The following is a 17936-nucleotide window of genomic DNA, read 5'->3' as shown; positions in this document are numbered from 1 at the left end:
CTGACTTTAGTTCAGTTTCTTCCTTGTTTATTGTGCATTTGTCCTTTCGAAGGACAAAATGCAATTGCAGCTGCATAGTGCAGAAAAGTTGCTGACGCGAGGACTTGGCCAAATCCCACGGAAAAGCCAAGTTGAATTGCAGCCATGACACGCCCACTCCAACACTTAAGCCACCCACAAATGACCTTTGAGTGCCCCGCTGTGGCAGGCGCTGTCTTTGTGCAACGGAGTTAGTTAGAGGTAGTTTTTTTTTTTTCTCTTTAGGAGTAGCTGCTATCACGTTGAAACTTAAGTTGATTTGCTTTTTTGTTGAGCATAAAATTCAATCAGCTTCAGCTGCATTCAAAAGTTACGAGCCAGCACCCTGTGTCTGCAGCCCAGCTCACTCAGCCAGCAGACAGCCATGTTTGTCCTTAGCTTGTCCTCTGTCAGCAGGAGCAGCAGGAGCAGCAGGAGCAGCCGGAGCAGCAGGAGCAGCGGCGGCAGTCCTTGTCTCGCTGTCTAGACCGCTGCAGGGGTCGCATGCAGCGTCATGACAACCGCATGCGATTTATGCTATTGCCCTCTCTGTCTGACAGGCTTGCGCCTCTTGCCCCTACCCACTAGCGCCTGCTCCAGCGCCGTGCTGCCACTTTTATGTGCCACAAGCGACGCGTTAATATTATTAAATGCAAATTAAGCTTTATCTCATTTCGTTCATTAGCGGCCAATTTGCGCGCCCTTGTTTATTTGGCGATGGGGTTAAGCATTAACAAACTGGCACGCCCCCAGCTGAAGCTTAGACTGCGGCAATTATGCTTGCAGAGCGAAAGAGAGAGATAGAGAGAGAGAGAGAGAGAGAGACGAAGGGAGAGAGGTAGATGATGCATTGCATCATTTGTGGCTGCATTCCAATGCGTCTGCTCGCAGCTCCCAGCCCCAGTCCAACTCCAGCTAAAGGCGTGCTCACTTCCTGGCAGCGGGCTAATTTGCAAACCAATTAAATGTCAATTTGAGGCATTGTTCGCCAGTCGCCGACGTCGTCACAATGTCTGCCGTGTCAGCGCGTTCAACTTTTGCCCAGACACTCAGCCCGAGCCAGACTTGCAATTCAGCAGCGAAAGGCGCAAACTGAGTTGTCGCCGCCTCAGCTGCATTGTTGTGTGCCCATACCCTGGAATTGACTAGCCGCAGTGAGGGTATACGAGAAAAGCTGATAACAGTTGATAGCAAAAGCCTCCACAAGCTGATCCTAATGATAACTCTTCTTATTCATCGATTCATATCGGTTATCAACAATTGTTTTACAATTGTTTTTACCCTGAAAGGGTATTTCCTATTTGTAATTATAGGAAAGCCTAATATTAGCCGATAAATATCGATTTCAGACTCAACTGTTATTAATGAGTTCATTTTGCAGAAATTTATTTGGTTATTGGATAGACTATATCGATTTTTATCGATATATCGATGACATCTATGCATCTGTCTTACTGTATATTAAATAGATAATGCTAAGGTCAGTTTGAAACATGTTTTGGCATGTAGAGATACAATCGATAAATATCGCAGTCTTTTAGCTCTCTTAAGATTTACATTTCATTGACTATATTTAATTATTCCCACATTTTTAAAGAGTATCTCTTAGCCTGTCCATTTACTCTTCGAGTGTTTCTATTTGCTGCTGCTGTTGTTGCTGGCAGCTGCAAAGTTTGCCCAGCGCCCAAAGTTTTTACTGGCTGTCTAGACGCGACTTCAGTCGACTCCTTTGTAGACTACGACTTCGACTTCGACTTCTACTTCAACTGCGACTGCGACTGCGACTTTAGTTGTATTTGGTCGCGTAGTTTGCATAAGTTTTGCTGCCTATACTCCACAGCTTGCGGCCTCGCTATGGCCACGCCCCCTTAGCCACCTGTGCAGCTGTCGTTGGCTTTGGCTTGCGGCTTAAGCCATTGCCGTTGCCGTTGCCGTTGCTTAAGTGCATTTTAATGCCTCAAAGGGCGTGATTCAATTCAATTCATTTCTTAATTTGTGGGCGCTCGAGCTCTTTCTGCTGTCACACGTGGCGTATGCGTAACAATTGAGAAACAAGTCGGAACAGTGGAGTATTTGCTTCTTTTAACAGCAAATATATAGGCGAAGGTATAATTAAGTCATTAACTAATAATCTATATGCTAAAGCCAGTTCCTAGGGAAAGCTTGATATCTCACAAAGAATACCTTGGCTAATACAACTTTATTAAGCTAGATTAACTTAATTATCATTAAAAAAAAAAGTTTGTACAATAATTGAACCTATATATATCACTCAGAGAATGAAATCTTTATATTATTTACTAGGAATTTGCATAAAAAAAATTTCACTTGAATTAAAAATTAAACAAATCCTTTAGAAATGTGATATAATTTCCGAGAAAAGCTTTTATTATTTTAAAGAAAATATAACTTCATTACAGTGATGAAAGCCTTCCCCTAAGAAATTCATAAATAAAGGAAAGCTTCAGAATGATAGTATATTAATTTTCTGAACAGCTTCTGCTCAAAGCTCTCTGTAAGGTAGATAACTCTAAAAGGATAAGAGCTTTTAACTAAAAATGCATTAATCTATGTACTTAAAAGCGTCTGTCTAAGCGCTCATTAATTTGACTTAGGCTCAAAGTTCTCTATAAAGCTGAAAGCTGATCAAGCTCGCCCAGCTCTGATCTGAAGCTTGAGTTTGCTTGGGGCAACTGCCCTATGAATGAACTGCCCACAAGGGTAACTGTTAACGGTTGCATATATTTAAAAAGCTTTTATAGATGTTCTCCAAAGCTCAATTTGCCCGTGGGCAAATGTCAATTCAGCTTAGGCTTAAATGCTTGACGTCGATTTGGAAAAGCTAAACAATTTCCATCGGTGATTATTTATGTCCATTTGGCATCGTGTCTCGGTTGGCGCTGCATGCAAATGGAAATGCGGCCGACAAATGCCCAACAGGCACGCCCACAACCGCAGCAGGAAAACGGATGCCGAAAAAAAAAAAAAAAATACAAATACAAATGAAAATAAAATAGAAAGAAGCAAACAAAAACTAGAAAAATTTGTATGCAAATGGAGGAGAGGCCCAGAGGACCCAAACGAGTACAGGCAATGCCATTGCATTGGAATATGGCTGCAGGATACTTTTAGCCACAGACAGCGGCGGTGGGCGGGTGGTGCGGGCGTAGCGGGTGGCTAGAGCGGTTTTGATAGGGCCTAGCTGGGCAATGAGTTTTTGAGCTAAAAGTTGAATTGTGCAACAAACAGACTCGCTTGCCATCTCCCTCTCTCCAACTCTGCCGCTATCTCCGTCTCGCTCTTGTGCTGCGTGTGTTCGTTTTCGACTGTCTGTGTGGTATGCACTTGTCTAGACGTTGGCTAGACAGTGTAAAACCAAAACCAAAAAAAAAAAAAAAAAAAAAAAATTGAGAGAAAAAAGGAAAATAAAGCAAAATAACAGAACAACAAAACGATCCGAATTGCATAGCACATTTGGCATGTGTAGCCAGTGTGCACCGTACCGCACATTTCTCTCCTCTCTCTCTGTCCCGCTTGACAGTCGACAAATTTGTGAACAAATTTTCGGTACCAGCCAAAGGCATTCGATTTCGATGAACAATAGTTTTCTCTCTGAGGTATTACTGTAGTGGCAAAACACATTTAGGCTTGGTTAGCGAGTGTCTACTGTGTGACTGGCTCTGAGAAGTCATCCGTTGACAAGCCAAAGGCATTCAGTCCATGGTGAGGTATTACTGTTGAGCACACTTAGCGCGAGTCTACTGTACTACAGGCGACTAGCTGCAGGGGATAGGAGCTCCATTTTATGTTGCGCACTTAACACGCTTTACCGAAGGGGCTGCTGAATTTTGCCATGCATTTGGCAAGTGAAATGCATTCAGTTTTGAATGCAGGTTTCTGAACAGGTTTCTTACATAGGGAGGTATTACTGCAGTGGTAAACGTGGCAGCCTTTGGTTGGCTTAGCAAGTGACTACCATGTGACTAGCTACAAGGATCGTCCAAGCTAAGTGATTTCAGCTACAGTCCTTAAGATTCTGATCACAGATTTTGACATCTTTAGTGAGTGTCTATCGTAGCACGAGCTCCGCTTAAAAATACATTCCATTCGTTCAACAATTTTTCGTTTACTTTGCTTTTTACAACTTAACTAGTTACTACTGTAGTGATACAGTGAATTCCTAACTACGAAGCGCCGAACTTCTTGCGCTGATAAGGCGGAGGCAGCATACTCAAGTAATTCTTCGTCTGCACGCCAATCGTCACCAGCTCCTGCTCGTTGATTCTGCAGACCTGCAGCAAATGCTGAAAGGAGGGAAAATAATTAAATTTTAATCTAATTTCAATCTAATCAGAGATCAGAGATTTATGTTGCTTACCTGTCGATTGAGTTGCATCTTCAATTCATATTTCCGTAGCTTCGTTGACTCCTGTGATTTGCTCAGCTTTTTGGCTTTCGTGAGTGGCACCGTCTGCTCCTGCTGCTGCTGCTCCTCCTGCTCATAGCTCTGCAGCACATACAGGTGCACCTCGTCGTAGACGATGACAATGTTGGGATTGTTGGCATCGAGCAGCAAGCCGCGAATGCTATGCAACTGCGCATTTGGCACAAAATGCTTCTCGGTCTCGCAGACGAAGCGTCGCTGCAGCAGATCGTATTCCACCAGCCGTCCATCGGCATAGGCAACCACGAGGTTCGGCCTGCCCGCGTGCATGGCCAGCGCCGTGGTGCCCGCCTTGTAGCGCGGCAGGTTGAGCAAGTGCCTCGACTTGGCGCCGCGCAGCTGCCAAATGGCAATCAGGTGATTGGTGCTAGCTACGATCAGGTATTTGCCACATGGCGACAGCTCCACGAGGCTGATCGGCGACTTGATCTCCTTGTTCAAGTCGATGGTGTAGGCAAAGTCCACCTGTTGCTCCGTCAGAGTGAAGCAGCGCATTTGATATGTGGGCGCGTGCAGCAGCCAGAGCGAGTCGTTGCCAAAAATTATAAACTTGGCCGGTTCCAGTTCGGCGGGCAAATCTTTTGTCAGGCGCGTCACGGCCAGCGGCTTCAGCTCCAAACGACTCAGACGCAGCTCGTCAAGCGTCGAGTAGCAAATCCATTTGCTGTCCGGCGAAATGGCAGACGCCTGTATAAATTTACTGGCGCCCACGACGAGCTGCACGAGCATCTCGGGGCCCTGCTCCAGCTTCAGTTGCTCACAGCTGCCCACTGACATATGCGCCACTTGGTTCTCCGTTGTGTGATCACTGGGCACGCCCAAGCGCCACAAGTGTAAGGATTGCGGATATCGGAGCAGCATTAGATTTGCACTCGATGCTAAGCTGGCGCATTTGCCAGCCAGATAGGGCGCATATTTGGCTGTGTAGGCGCGCGACTTGCTGCTGGATGAGATGCAGAGCAGGCCATCCTGGCCGCCGGATATAATGCGATCCCCGACAACCAGCAGCGCCTTGACATAATGTCTGTGCACCTCACGCTGCAGGAACTTCACCCAGCGTTGGCAAACGGAGTCCTCGCGTTTGATTTGCGTTTTGCTGAGCACGCGTATCAGAGGCGGCCTCATGCCACTGCACACCAGACGATCCTCCTCCTCGTTCACGGCCAGAGCAAAGACGTGCTTATCGAGCACCTGATTGGCCTCCACTTGTGTTGCATTCGCTGCATTCCAAACGGTGACATAGCCCGCCGAGTCGCCTGCTATTATGGTATCATCCTTCAGCACCTGCAGCGTATAGACAATGACATTCTTGGCTGATAGAGTCATGGTGTGCAACGTGTGTCCATTGGCCACGTTCCAGATGCGCACAGCGCCCACTGATCCAGTAACGAGGCGCTTGCCTGGCTTATCGAATTTACAGCAAAGAACGCGTCCCTCTTGCTTCCTGAACAGCAATTTATAGTTGATTTCGTCCTGCTCAATGCTCATTAGATTGATGTGTCCCTCCTCCGAGCCGACGGCCAGCTCGGTCTCGGCACTATTCACATCCAGGCACCACAGCGCATTGCCTGTGGGCGATTGTACATTCCGGGGCTGCAAGGAATTCAGATCCCATTCAATTAGCTGTCCCATCAAATCCACCGAGAAGAGTCGCTTGCCAGCCCAGGCCATGTTCTCCACCTGCGACTCGGGCGTTAGTTTTATAACTTTCTCCAAATAGGGTGCATAGCTCATATCCCAGAGCTCTATGGAGCCATCATCACTGCACAGCACATGGACATTCATTTTATTTATTTCTTTTATAAATATATTATTTTTACTCACCGGCTGAGCGCCAGGCATTTAAGCAGCTTGCTATACGCCAGACTGACAATCGCACGTGGACTTATTGTGTAGAAACGCGCATTGTGCACCTGGGCGGTGCCTTTTGATTTAATGGGCACGTTTGCTTTCATTGTAAAACTTGCTTAAAATTGAGTTTTACTTAAAGAAAACAAAATCACACGTGCGTCGAGCGCGTTGTCACTGGCCTTGCCAGACTGCATAAAACACGATGTAAACAAAGCCAGTCACAGCGCTGGCTAAACGATTGTTATAGCTATCGATAAGTACAGTGGCACAATGTGATGAAGTTGGCTTGGAATTGGGTGTGTGAATTGATATTCATAAAATGAAAATGAATAGCAACAATAATATCTATGTGAAATAAATGTTCGTAAACAATTATTTCAATCGATCATATTGTGATGTATGGAAAGTAAACAGATTCACATTCACTGCCTTTTCATACGATTGTTTTAGTCATCGATAATCATCAGTGTCACTGAACTAGTTCACAATAGAGCTAAACAACTAAGTATGGGGGTGGATTTTTTCTTCGGTTTTAGAAAAATTATCATTGTTTGCTAATTTAATTATTGATGACAGTGTAACAAAACTGAGAATAGAAACCCACATGAAACGTACTTAATTATGCAATAACAGGAACGAGTTACCATCATTCAGCAACATTCAACTGCAGCAGCCAGCCAGCCAGCGAAATGCATCAATCAATATGGGGCTGGAGTCTTCCATTGTTGTTTCTGTTGATCCTCGGCACGCCGGCCATATCGTCGCGTGTCCTTGAGCTGAGCGATCGCTTCATCGATGTGCGCCATGAAGGTCAATGGTTAGTGATGTTCTATGCCCCGTGGTGCGGCTATTGCAAGAAGACGGAGCCGATATTTGCGCTCGTCGCTCAGGCGCTCCATGCGACAAATGTGCGAGTGGGACGATTGGATTGCACCAAATATCCTGCTGCAGCAAGGGAGTTCAAAGTGCGTGGCTATCCCACAATAATGTTCATCAAGGGCAACATGGAGTTCAACTACAATGGGGATCGCAGCAAGGATGAACTGGTCGACTACGCTCTGCGGATGTCGGGGCCACCTGTCCAGCTGGTCACCCGCACCGACAGCGTGGATATGTTGAAAGGCTCCCATACGATCTTCTTTATGTTTGTGGGCCCCCAGCAAGGCGTTGTCTGGGACACGTACTATGCAGCCGCCGAGGGCTACCAGGAGCACGGATTCTTCTATGCGACGAGCGAGGAGATTGCTGCTCAGCATTTCGATTTCGAGAAGTTGCCCGCTGTCATTGTGTATAAGGAGGAACAGCATCATTTCTATCCACACGGACATGTGGCGCACGAAATGGATCCAAATGATGTCAATGAAACCATATTCCAATGGGTCAATGTGGAGCGTTTCACGCTGTTCCCTAAGGTCACGCGTTTCAATATCCATCAGCTGCTGAAGACGAAAAAGTTCTTGGTGCTCGCTGTGGTGCAAGAGGATAAGCTAAGTCAGATAGCGACGCATGAGCTGGAGTTCCGCGACATGGTTGAGGGTGTCATACGCAAGCATCGACCACGTTACCATGACAAATTCCAATTTGGATGGGTAAGAGCAGGGGAGACTTAACTGAATTTAGTTTCAGTTCCTAATTGTTTTTCTCTTTCAGATTGGCGATCCGTCCATAGCGCATTCCATTATACTGGACCAATTGCCAACGCCTCATTTGATAGCGCTGAATTCCACGACTCAGCATCACTATATACCCGACGACGATCCGCTGCAGATGACGCCACAGGCTCTGCATCTGTTCCTCGAATCAATTAGCAATGAGAGCGCCACGGCCTATGGCGGTGATACGTATTTTGTACGAGTGAATCGGGCACTCTTTGAGCTGAAGCGTTCTCTGCGCGAAATGTGGCGCGGCAATCCGGTGCTGATGACTGTCATCTTTGGCCTGCCACTGGGCTTTCTGTCGCTTATCATATATTCCATTTTCTGTGGCGATTGTCTGGTCACAGAGGAAGAGCAGGAGGAGGATCACGAAAAGAAGGAGTAGAGATGCATAAACGATTACAAAAGGAAGGAGGAATAGAGGCGAGAGAGGAGCAGGAGAATGAAGAATAGAACAAATAGATCAAAGGGGAAGAGTAGATAGAGAAGTCTACGCCTTTTTCTGTCGTGTCACATATAAGTAGCAGGAGGATTACTACAATGAGTAAACAAGCTGAAGGATCAATCGATGAAAATGTAGAGCTGCTGGAGCATCTACTCTCAAAAAAATAGTTCATCCCATTGTTAGTGCAATTCTCACAATTTACAATGTACTTGCATTAAGCCAAATCTAGTCTTATTTTAAACGACATAAACATTTTGCTAATAGAACTAATGAATTTTTGATTTCATAAACGACTTTGTATGTCCTGTGAAACAGAAGCGAGGAGACCTTGGCTACGTTTCTATGGGGTATCAAAGTACTTTTATATGAAGCATAGGAGGGAGTTGATAAGTAACTACTTCAAAAGCATATAAATAGTAAGTTCTTTTTTAGTAACCAAGAGTTTAAGAATCAAAAACAGTACGGACCTGTTACCATGAATATGGAAAACCTAGAAGGGTTTGTACTTCTTTCACTTAAGATTAATATATATTGAAAGAGACAGTCGCTGCTCCTTTAAGCCTAATTTACATATGTAGGAGTGAGAGATTAAAGTGGTATATTAGAAAGCTGACATAATAATATGTCATACAAGAGAACTTGATACGGGAGATCTGGGATGTTTCCCTAGCAGGCAAAATTACCAATCTCTAGAAGTATTAATATCTGCCTTATACGAGTAAATATTTGAACCGCATTGAATACATATGCTGGCGCATACGAAAATCAGTGACAAGCCAAGGTTCACTGTATTTTCTCTCATTTTTTCTTCATTTAATAAACATAGTTGATAAAATTAGCGAAATCTCTAAAGCACATCGGTTCTTCGAATTCTAATTCGGTTGCGTGGTTCTGATCCAAGGGAAAACTGAAGCAGTTCGACTCCATTTGGGCTATAATCAGCAGCCATAGTCTTCGTCGTCGTCGCTGTCTATGGCTGCACGGCGTCTGTCGTACTTCACTGTGGGTTTGCTCTGTGGCATCTGGGCATTGACGCTCTCCAAGATGCTGACAAATTGGGCATCGTCCAGTTTACCTCGCACTTGGCCCATTTGGGCCATACGTATGACCATATTCTCGAACATTTGTGCTTTGTCCGGTTTGCTCACTTTCAGTGTGTTCACTGCAATTGAGAGCGTTTGTGTTAGTCGGGCTTCACTGTACCACTTTGTTTACTTACGTCGTGCGCGCGCCTGCTGATCGAGCACCTGGGAGAGTATTGAGTGCTTCATTTCCTCCTGGGCGCGCATTTGCTCCTGTTGCGCCTGTTGCTTCTCAGCATTGTTGCCACCGCCGCCACTCTAGATAAGCATTGAAGGGGTATATTGATTAGCGGATACCCTTTCTCTCACAGGTGTGCAGCAAGCCAGCCGCAACAGCAAAAGTTATGAGTCATGCTAAAGTGCTTCAAGACATCAAACATAACTTGCATAGTATATGCTTAAGTCGATGAATTCGTTTTTCAAATATTTTATATATTGTTTATTTTATTTCTTTTACTTTTGTTGCTATTTTTGGCATTTGGCAATAAGTTTGCCGCTGACACTTGCTGAGCACATGGTTTTGCCTTTACTTACTAATTCTGCCATGCGCTGTGCACGTAATGCATCTAAATCGCTGTCAGACATGATTACTCTTCAATTTAATATTTTAAATTTGTTATATTTATTAAAAAGTATATAAAAATATGCACTGTTCGTTCCGGCAGGCAGTGTATCGATACTTGCACACCGAATAGACCTGTCAGTAAACTATCGATAGGCGCATATCGTCACAAATGCTTATCGATACACTGCATAAGTGCACAGAGGTGGAAGAAGCAGCTACAGATATAAACAAACAGCTGAGCAAACAACAGTCTCTAGAAAAAACTATATAAAATTGTGTAAAACTTTTGTAAATTGTCAAAAAATTGCTGAAAATGACTTCGGCGCTAGAAAACTTGGAAACGCAACTAGAAATGTTCATCGAGAATGTGAGGCAAATACGTATAATCGTAAGCGATTTTCAACCGCAGGGCCAAAACGTTCTCAATCAGAAAATGTAAGAAAATCTGCGATGCATTGCAAACCAAGCTTAAACAATTATTTTTTGTTGGAAAATGCAGCAACAGTTTGGTCACCGGCTTGCAGGAAATAGATAAATTGCGGCCGCTGGTGCAGGATGTTTATGTGCCCTTCGAGGTGTTCTTCGATTACATCGACCAGGATAAGAACCCTCAACTGTATACAAAGGACTGTGTGGAAAAGGCGCTGGCCAAGAATGAAGAGGTGAAAGGCAAAATCGAGAGCTTGAAGAAATTTAAGGCCAATCTGCTACTGGAGTTGTTCAAGACTTTTCCCACTGAAATGAACAACTACAGAGCTTACAGGAAAGACTCAATCTAAATGTTAGTTTTGTAATCCCTAAAATACTATATATACGAAAAACATATAAATAAATATGTCCTTTCGTGAACTTCAAACGAACTATACAAATATATTTTGTTTATATTTTTGATTTGAATTCATCGTTTTTTCTCAGTTTCGTTCCATTCTGAAAATCTAGGATTTAAGTTAGAATTTTAGTAAAAGGGGTTGCGGGAACGACTGGAATTTTCATTCAGTTTTCAAACAAGGCATTTGGCAAAAAAATTCCGAAGGCTCCAGTGGCGCAATTGGTTAGCGCACGGTACTTATAATCAGTAACTGTGTATGAGCAATGCCGGGGTTGTGAGTTCGAGCCTCACCTGGAGCAGCAAACACAATTTGAAGTGTTGCGTATTTTTTTATTTTTATTAAATGCAAAAAAAATATTTATATAATTTGTTTGTATATAGATGCATTTTATTTTTGTAGTTGTTTTGCGCTTGCATTAAATACAAAATTATTCTGCATTGCTGTTAAAAGAGAATGTGAGAGAATACTCGGCTGTTCGATAGCGTTGCCAGACTGTTGTGAGCTGTCATATCAGCTGTTTTTTGTTATTGTGTGTTCGCTTGTGTAATTGATAAGAGCTTAGTTTTTTCATTATTGCTGCAAAATGCGGCGGACGTTTGCATATTTAAGAACTGGTTTCAGTGGATTAAATAATAATGGAATAAATGTGCTCACGGTGAGACACGCTTCATCAGTATGCTGGAATTGTCAAAAGCCGGGCAAAAACATGATATGCGGGGATTGCGGCAGTTTGCAGGATGTGGATAATAACACGGCAAGTATTTAAATAGCTGACACATGGAATGCACAATTAATTGACTGTTAGGTTCTTCCCACCTACAGAACTACTTTGAGCTGTTAAACTTTCCCACGAAGTTTGAACTACAAGCATCGGAGCTGACGCAGCGCTTCCGGCAGTTGCAGGCGCGCGTGCATCCCGATAAATACAGCAATAAGTGAGTTGACAGATTAGTTATTAGCATTCCATCTCTGACCTATGGCCACCACCTGCACCTGCAGAACTACCCGCGAGCAAACCAATTCGGCGGACTGGAGTTCCCTAATCAACAAGGCATACAAAACGCTGGCGGCGCCCGTGGAGCGAGGGCAATATATGCTGCAGCTGGAGGGCGAGCAAATGCCGCAGGATAACAGTGCACTAAATACGGCCTTCCTGATGGCCATGATGGAGCGCAACGAGGAGGTGGAAGAGGCTGACGATAGCAAGGCGCTCGATCAGCTATATGCACAAATTGTCCAAGAACTAGCTGATAAGGCGAATAAACTAACGGCACACTTCGAAACGAATGATCTGGTGGCTGTCAAGCAGACGCTGGTGGAGATGAAATATTTGCTCAGCATACAAAACAGCATTAAGAAAAAACAGCAACAGCTGATGTCCAACGGAGCGTGAATATTCAGATCGATTACTCGATAGGACATCGATAGCCGAAAAACGGCGAAATGATGAAGAAGAAGAAAATGAGAGGAACCAAACAGATGGCAGCACCGGCAAAGACTTTGCAAATATTTTGTTTCTTTGTTTTATTTTGTTTTTCTTAAAAACAACGATCAATTAAAGTGGAAAATGTAATGAGAAATACGAAAATCACCTTTCTACACCTGGCTGGGGTGCTACTAAATTAATGACTTGCAGTTGTAAGGTAATTGTATAAGCGGATCAACTTGTTTTTTCTTTTTTTTATAGTCTTTGCTGCTGCTGATCATGCGCGATCAGTGGGCGAGCGGCATGTGGGCGTGGCGAGCGCTTAAGTTAGTTTAATTATTTTACTATTGGCCCAAAAGCCAGATAAAAGTTCCCCGTGACAAATCACTCACTGCGCGGTGATAATAATTTAATCAGTTAGCTCTGCAGCGAGTACACACAAACTCACGTATCACTTACACCTGCCAATGCACACACACATAGACAGGCAGACACACACATACAGCCACATACATACGCACACATATTAGCGACTCATTTGGCAAATATTTACAAATTTAATTTAAATTGAAAATGCTTCTTACTTTGCAATGTCAGTGCTGCTTAGTTCATCGACTGAAGGAGCTGCGCGCATTCGATTGAAGAGACTACAACAACAACAACAACGACCAGTTGCGACGATGTTGAGGACGATTCACTCGACCTGTGTCGGTTTGCTGCTCTGCTGCTTAGTTCCGTCGTCTGTGGCCGATGTGGATGGCACCATATCCCCCATCATCGGCGTGCTCGCCCAGGAGGTCTATCCAAATGGCCTGATTGCCAGAAACTTCAATGCCACTAGCTACATAGCCGCCTCCTATGTGAAGTTCGTGGAGGGCGCTGGCGGGCGGGTGGTGCCCATCGGGTGAGTGCTGACGGAGACAGCAAAGTCAACCGGGCCTTATCACAGCTAAGATCAGATAAGGCGTGATTGAATTGTTTACAACTGTGATGGTGTGCCATGACAGGCAAATTTCAAATCTATATTTAGCATATATATATACTCAGACTTAAAGCTAATTTATGGCATCTTATTAACTGTTCAAGCACTGGACACAATCGCAGCTACTACGAGCAGTTGCTCAAGAAGATCAATGGGTATGCCAACCGACTAGCGACTATGACTAAATCGTTGGGTTAATTTAATTGAATTAATTTAATCTGCATTTAGTCTACTGCTGCCTGGCGGCGCGACTTACTTCAACGAGACAAACGGCTATGGTGATGCGGGCGAGCACTTGATAGCCGTGGCCAAGCAGCTGAATGATAACGGCACTTATTTTCCGGTGTGGGGCACGTGCCTGGGCATGGAATTGCTTGTCTTCAAAATGGCAAATAATACGGAAACGCGCTCTAATTGCCAGTCCATAGGACAGTCTCTGCCACTGGAACTGAAACCGGGTAAACATTGACGAGAGGCTACCTGAATCATCTTGTGGTTATATTAAAAAAAAAAAAAAAATCCCTTCCAGACTACAGAAAGAGTCGTTTGTTTGCCGGCGCCAGCGAGGAGCTCATCGGGAAGCTGAGCAAGGAGAATGTCACCTATAATTATCATCGCTTCTGCTACACGCAGCAGAGCTTCACCGTGCCCAAATTGAACAACTCGTGGCGCATCATGTCCCTCAATCATGACGTGAATGGCTTGGAATTTGTGTCCAGCATTGAGCATCTGACTTATCCCTTCTATGGCGTACAATTTCATCCGGAGAAACCGCTCTACGAGTTTGTCAGCAATAAGGTGCCGCACTCCCCCTCAGCGGTGCAAAGCTCACAGTATTTCGCCGACTTCCTCATCAGCGAAGCGCGCCGCAATTCCCACAGCTACACCAATGCCACAGAGCAGGCGCGTTCGCTGATCTACAACTACAAGCCGGAGTATACTTCGGTATTGGGCTCCAGCTATGTGCAGCAGTATATATTCGGGCAGCCGGACATCGCTAATGACGTTGATGATGAAAGCACCTATCCCTATTACAATGGTCGCAATGCTGCTGCAGCTCAATTCAACGGATTTCATTTGGTGCTCGCATTTTGTTCGACTGTTTTGGCCATGCTAATGCAACTTCTTTGCGAGCACTAATGTCTATTTGTGGATTAAGACTGTGCAGACATCTACCAGAGTTTTTCTTTGTTACTTAGATAGCTTTTGATTTTTATATCTGCCTGCCTGACGCGACTTTTCGTTTGTAATGCTTGATGTGAATTAATAAATGTTGGCTAAACTGCAAGTTGAAGAATTGATTAATTCCTTAACACTGTTTGTTCCCAGAAAAGATATGATTAAAAAGAAACAAAAATGTTTTTGTTAATTCGTAATATATTTGATCTCTTGAAAATTGAAATTTATCTCCCAAGTGTTGAGTCAAAAATAGTACAAACACCTTATCAAGTGCGGGAATAATTTCAGCGAATGATAACGCAAAGTTGCATTCAGCATCATATGAATGCCGTTTCGCATTATTGGAATTCCAGTGCAAAATTTATTGTTCCAGTCTATCGAAATAATAAGCTCAGTAATTATTTTTTCCTGTAATAAAATGAATATTTATTTAGTAGTTTATTTTCTATTTTCCTTTATTTGTATTATCTCTTAATTTTGTACTTTTTAACTTTTTATGTATATTATTTTTGCAGCCGCCTGAAGCTATGCTTGTATTAGGCATTTAAAAGCTTTACTATAGCCTGGTTAATGATTGTAAATATTGATAGTCCTGCAGATATTGAAAGAATTCGCAATATCCTGAGACGTAAACTTCTAAAATAAACTGGATACAATGCTATTCAAATGACTGTATCTCTCCTCCTCTCCTCTTCTGTCTATGTCTCTCTCGAATAAATGTGTGACCTGAGTGTGCTTTCGAGCTTTATTCACTAAAATGAAATGAGGAACCATATTGCCTTTTTGCAAACCCCATCGCGCTCTCCGTCCGTCCGTTCGCCAACTCGTCCCCCCCATCGTCCGTCTGTGTGTCGAGCTAGAGACTTTAAATTCGAAACTGATTCACATGTTGCAGACTGCAGCGTTCATTGCTGTTTATCTCTGAGGTTTTATGCAGTTGCGGGTGAGGGCCTTCATTCAGTTGTGCGGCAAATGGCAAACAGTGCGGATAAATCGACTCGCGATCCATGTGTGGTGGGTGTGGTCTGCATGGATATAGCTAGTGCCTTATATGAGCATAGCGCGGACCCGAAGCCGGCCAGCTATATAGCGGCTTCGTATGTGAAATACCTGGAGGCGGGAGGTGGCCTTGTGGTGCCCATTTGGTGAGTTCATATTTGGGATTTGCTTGGCAGCTGCGTGCACGGCATCCTCATTTCGTTTGTTATAGAATGCTTAAATGTGTTTCTCTGATTCATTTATGGCTGTCAATTACAAATCAATATTCTCCAAATGTTGCACGTTGTCTGCTCGTATAGTCTATACGTGATAGTTGATGCATTCTTCCATTATCGCAAGAATGCAACAGAGTGACAGGGGCAGCGCCGATATGGGGCAGCGTCCAGCTAAAATTGCCATCATCAAGCATTGATAATTACTTGCCTGCGTCTTACTTCAGTTGGGTTCAGCATAGTGATCATGGCAAAATGTCTCCTTTAGATTTTGAAATGGAACTGTCAAGCCATGAAATGAATCTACGCTACGTTAGCTGTCAATATAATGAGCAAATTTAATTTGAATTTTAAATACACTACTAGATTTAGAAATTCGTGACACGCTTTATAAGCAGTGCCCCACTGTGCAAAAGGTGAATTAGTGTTAACGCATCTATATATTCGTCTACCCATGTGTTTAGCTCTCTGACGAAAGCCAAGGTGCTTTCGCACCGCCCTTCAAGTTCAATAACAGATAAAATACTTTATGTATAAATCTTATCAAATACACAACACATTCATAAATTTATATTAGGAAAAGACGCACAGCTAGCCGATAGAAATGTAAATTCTCGTTTGAGCTTCTTTTCTTTCTAGCAGAGAAAGCCAATATACCCCCTTCTCTAGCTTGCACAGTGTGAGAACTGTGCCGGCCAAGGTTATTGGCAAAATGCCCGGCGCAATAAGTTGCGTTCGTTGCGTTTGTTTATGCACATGCAAAGCAATTAATGAAATGAAATTTATTTTAGGATCGGACGTGATCGCAATTATTATGAGCTGATGATGAGCCGCATCAATGGGGTGCTGCTCACGGGTGGCGCTGTCTATCTGGACGATGAGGACAACCCTGCGGCGGTCCCTTCATGGATGACCAATGACTGTGTGAAGTCGATTCAATATATCTATGAACTGGCCCTCCAGCGAAATAAAGCGAACGAATATTTTCCGATCTGGGCCACATGCTTGGGCTTCCAGCTGATGCTGAAGAATGCAGTGCCGTCAATGAAGCGTGCAGCATGTGGCGAAACCATATCCAGGGCACTTTCGCTCCAGCCAACTGAGGATTATGACAGCTCGCCGATGTTTCAGGGCCTCAGTCCGGAGTTGCGCACACGCTTGCAGAGCGAACCATTTGCTTGCTATCAGCACAAATACTGCATCACGGAAGAGAGTCTGGGCGCAGCGGCCAGCGATTGGCGTGTGCTGGCCACTGGGAGGGCGAGAAGCGGGATGAGCTTCATCACGCTCATCGAGCATAGGAAATACCCACTATACGGCTGCCAGTTTCATCCCGAGCGTAGCGCATACGAGCAGCTGGTCGGACGGCAAGACCCGTGGACTGAGTCCCACACCAATCACGGCATTCAGCTCAACCAACACTTTGCCCATTTCTTTGTGGAGGCCTGCCGAAGGAACTCGAATCGTTTCGATAGTCTGGAGCAGCTGTCGCGCCACTTGATCTACAACTGGATGCCGGAGTTCAGCGGTCGCCACAATAATGTCAACTGGCTGCAGGTCTATCTCTTTCCCAAGGACGTGGACTACGTGAAGAAGGCCGAGGAATGCTCAGAGACCTGAGCTAAACAGCAGCAGCAGTGGTTTTAGTCAGTGCCATATAAAATTCTACGTATTTACTCTGATATTAAAGTATTCAGATAACATTCCAATTAAATTTGCGTTTTCTTAAGGGAGCTAATGAAGCGAAAAGAAGCTCTGGTGCTTCCTGATAAACATATGTATATGAAACGAGTCACAAATCATTTAAGAACTTAGTTTACTTCTTACAATATTTGGGACTCCTTTCATAAAGGAACGACTCTCGTCCAGAGTCTCGTCTATTCGGTAGTTAAGTCTGCCTCTACCCAAAAGCCAGAAACATTACATATTTGGATTCTAATAAGTAGAGTCTCGCCTAACCAAGAACACTTTGACTTTTCTGATCTGATCTGATCTGGACTGTTACAAATGACGTCTGCCCCTCCTCCCTATCGCGCTCTCTTACTTAGCTTTCGGTCGGCACATACAACTTTCGTGTATTTTTATACTCATTCACAAAAGTGAATTAGTATATTGGTTTTGTGCAATGTCCGTCTTGCTGTCCGTCCGTCTGTCCGTATGAACAAAATCTATTTCGGCGCTATTGAAGCTACAGGCTTGAAATTTGGAACACATACTCGTGTATATCTCCGATTTATAAAGTGTTATA

General features: G+C 44.0%; 7 protein-coding genes and 1 non-coding gene across 8 annotated transcripts; 6 read left to right on the top strand and 2 right to left on the bottom strand.

Annotated features, from left to right (window-relative positions):
- Positions 1 to 4124: 4124 nt before the first annotated feature.
- Positions 4125 to 6524, bottom strand: l(3)72Dn (UTP4 small subunit processome component l(3)72Dn). Its single transcript, XM_018008404.2, has 3 exons — positions 6287 to 6524; positions 4397 to 6224; positions 4125 to 4322 (listed from the first exon to the last, which is right to left on the bottom strand). Exons 1-3 carry the CDS (start codon positions 6415 to 6417, stop codon positions 4203 to 4205), a joined length of 2079 nt encoding a protein of 692 aa, XP_017863893.2. The 5' UTR covers positions 6418 to 6524; the 3' UTR covers positions 4125 to 4202.
- A 251-nt stretch (positions 6525 to 6775) lies between these two features.
- On the top strand, positions 6776 to 8679 carry Tmx3 (Thioredoxin-related transmembrane protein 3). The gene is made up of 2 exons (XM_018008406.2): positions 6776 to 7902; positions 7964 to 8679. The coding sequence occupies exons 1-2, from the start codon at positions 7003 to 7005 to the stop codon at positions 8351 to 8353; spliced, it is 1290 nt and encodes a 429-aa protein (XP_017863895.1). The 5' UTR covers positions 6776 to 7002; the 3' UTR covers positions 8354 to 8679.
- A 516-nt stretch (positions 8680 to 9195) lies between these two features.
- PDCD-5 (programmed cell death 5) lies at positions 9196 to 10217 on the bottom strand. Its single transcript, XM_018008410.2, has 3 exons — positions 10030 to 10217; positions 9633 to 9753; positions 9196 to 9575 (listed from the first exon to the last, which is right to left on the bottom strand). The coding sequence occupies exons 1-3, from the start codon at positions 10078 to 10080 to the stop codon at positions 9352 to 9354; spliced, it is 396 nt and encodes a 131-aa protein (XP_017863899.1). The 5' UTR covers positions 10081 to 10217; the 3' UTR covers positions 9196 to 9351.
- Positions 10218 to 10249: 32 nt separating this feature from the next.
- On the top strand, positions 10250 to 10957 carry MED10 (mediator complex subunit 10). Its single transcript, XM_018008409.2, has 2 exons — positions 10250 to 10495; positions 10560 to 10957. Exons 1-2 carry the CDS (start codon positions 10374 to 10376, stop codon positions 10837 to 10839), a joined length of 402 nt encoding a protein of 133 aa, XP_017863898.1. The 5' UTR covers positions 10250 to 10373; the 3' UTR covers positions 10840 to 10957.
- Positions 10958 to 11093: 136 nt separating this feature from the next.
- Positions 11094 to 11188, top strand: TRNAI-UAU (transfer RNA isoleucine (anticodon UAU)). The gene is made up of 2 exons: positions 11094 to 11131; positions 11153 to 11188. It is a non-coding gene; the product is annotated as a tRNA-Ile (tRNA).
- A 178-nt stretch (positions 11189 to 11366) lies between these two features.
- Positions 11367 to 12470, top strand: Hsc20 (iron-sulfur cluster co-chaperone protein HscB-like protein, mitochondrial). Its single transcript, XM_018008408.2, has 3 exons — positions 11367 to 11644; positions 11713 to 11825; positions 11890 to 12470. The coding sequence occupies exons 1-3, from the start codon at positions 11474 to 11476 to the stop codon at positions 12281 to 12283; spliced, it is 678 nt and encodes a 225-aa protein (XP_017863897.1). The 5' UTR covers positions 11367 to 11473; the 3' UTR covers positions 12284 to 12470.
- On the top strand, positions 12392 to 14586 carry l(3)72Dp (gamma-glutamyl hydrolase). Its single transcript, XM_018008411.2, has 5 exons — positions 12392 to 12533; positions 12914 to 13220; positions 13403 to 13453; positions 13527 to 13756; positions 13828 to 14586. Exons 2-5 carry the CDS (start codon positions 12997 to 12999, stop codon positions 14436 to 14438), a joined length of 1116 nt encoding a protein of 371 aa, XP_017863900.2. The 5' UTR covers positions 12392 to 12533; positions 12914 to 12996; the 3' UTR covers positions 14439 to 14586.
- Positions 14587 to 14726: 140 nt separating this feature from the next.
- l(3)72Dr (lethal (3) 72Dr) lies at positions 14727 to 17416 on the top strand. Its single transcript, XM_018005670.2, has 2 exons — positions 14727 to 15622; positions 16480 to 17416. Exons 1-2 carry the CDS (start codon positions 15240 to 15242, stop codon positions 17306 to 17308), a joined length of 1212 nt encoding a protein of 403 aa, XP_017861159.2. The 5' UTR covers positions 14727 to 15239; the 3' UTR covers positions 17309 to 17416.
- The last annotated feature ends 520 nt before the right edge of the window (positions 17417 to 17936 follow it).

The sequence above is a fragment of the Drosophila arizonae genome, chromosome 4 (genome assembly GCF_054131065.1).
Source record: "Drosophila arizonae isolate 15081-1271.41 chromosome 4, UAZ_ARI_1.0, whole genome shotgun sequence".
Taxonomy (NCBI): Eukaryota; Metazoa; Arthropoda; class Insecta; order Diptera; family Drosophilidae; genus Drosophila; species Drosophila arizonae.
Note: the sequence above shows the minus strand (reverse complement) of the source record. Positions and strands in the feature narration are given on the sequence as shown.

Bases quoted from the DNA above. Each gene is read 5' to 3' on its own strand.
- MED10 (XM_018008409.2), top strand. From the start codon at position 10,374: ATGACTTCGGCGCTAGAAAACTTGGAAACGCAACTAGAAATGTTCATC. The intron at 10,496-10,559 runs GTAAGAAAATCT...TGGAAAATGCAG, and splicing joins AACGTTCTCAATCAGAAAAT to CAACAGTTTGGTCACCGGCT.
- Hsc20 (XM_018008408.2), top strand. From the start codon at position 11,474: ATGCGGCGGACGTTTGCATATTTAAGAACTGGTTTCAGTGGATTAAAT. The intron at 11,645-11,712 runs GCAAGTATTTAA...TCCCACCTACAG, and splicing joins AGGATGTGGATAATAACACG to AACTACTTTGAGCTGTTAAA. The intron at 11,826-11,889 runs GTGAGTTGACAG...CTGCACCTGCAG, and splicing joins CCCGATAAATACAGCAATAA to AACTACCCGCGAGCAAACCA.
- PDCD-5 (XM_018008410.2), bottom strand. From the start codon at position 10,080: ATGTCTGACAGCGATTTAGATGCATTACGTGCACAGCGCATGGCAGAA. The intron at 9,754-10,029 runs GTAAGTAAAGGC...ATGCTTATCTAG, and splicing joins CACAGCGCATGGCAGAATTA to AGTGGCGGCGGTGGCAACAA. The intron at 9,576-9,632 runs GTAAGTAAACAA...TCTCAATTGCAG, and splicing joins TCAGCAGGCGCGCGCACGAC to TGAACACACTGAAAGTGAGC.
- Tmx3 (XM_018008406.2), top strand. From the start codon at position 7,003: ATGCATCAATCAATATGGGGCTGGAGTCTTCCATTGTTGTTTCTGTTG. The intron at 7,903-7,963 runs GTAAGAGCAGGG...TTTCTCTTTCAG, and splicing joins ACAAATTCCAATTTGGATGG to ATTGGCGATCCGTCCATAGC.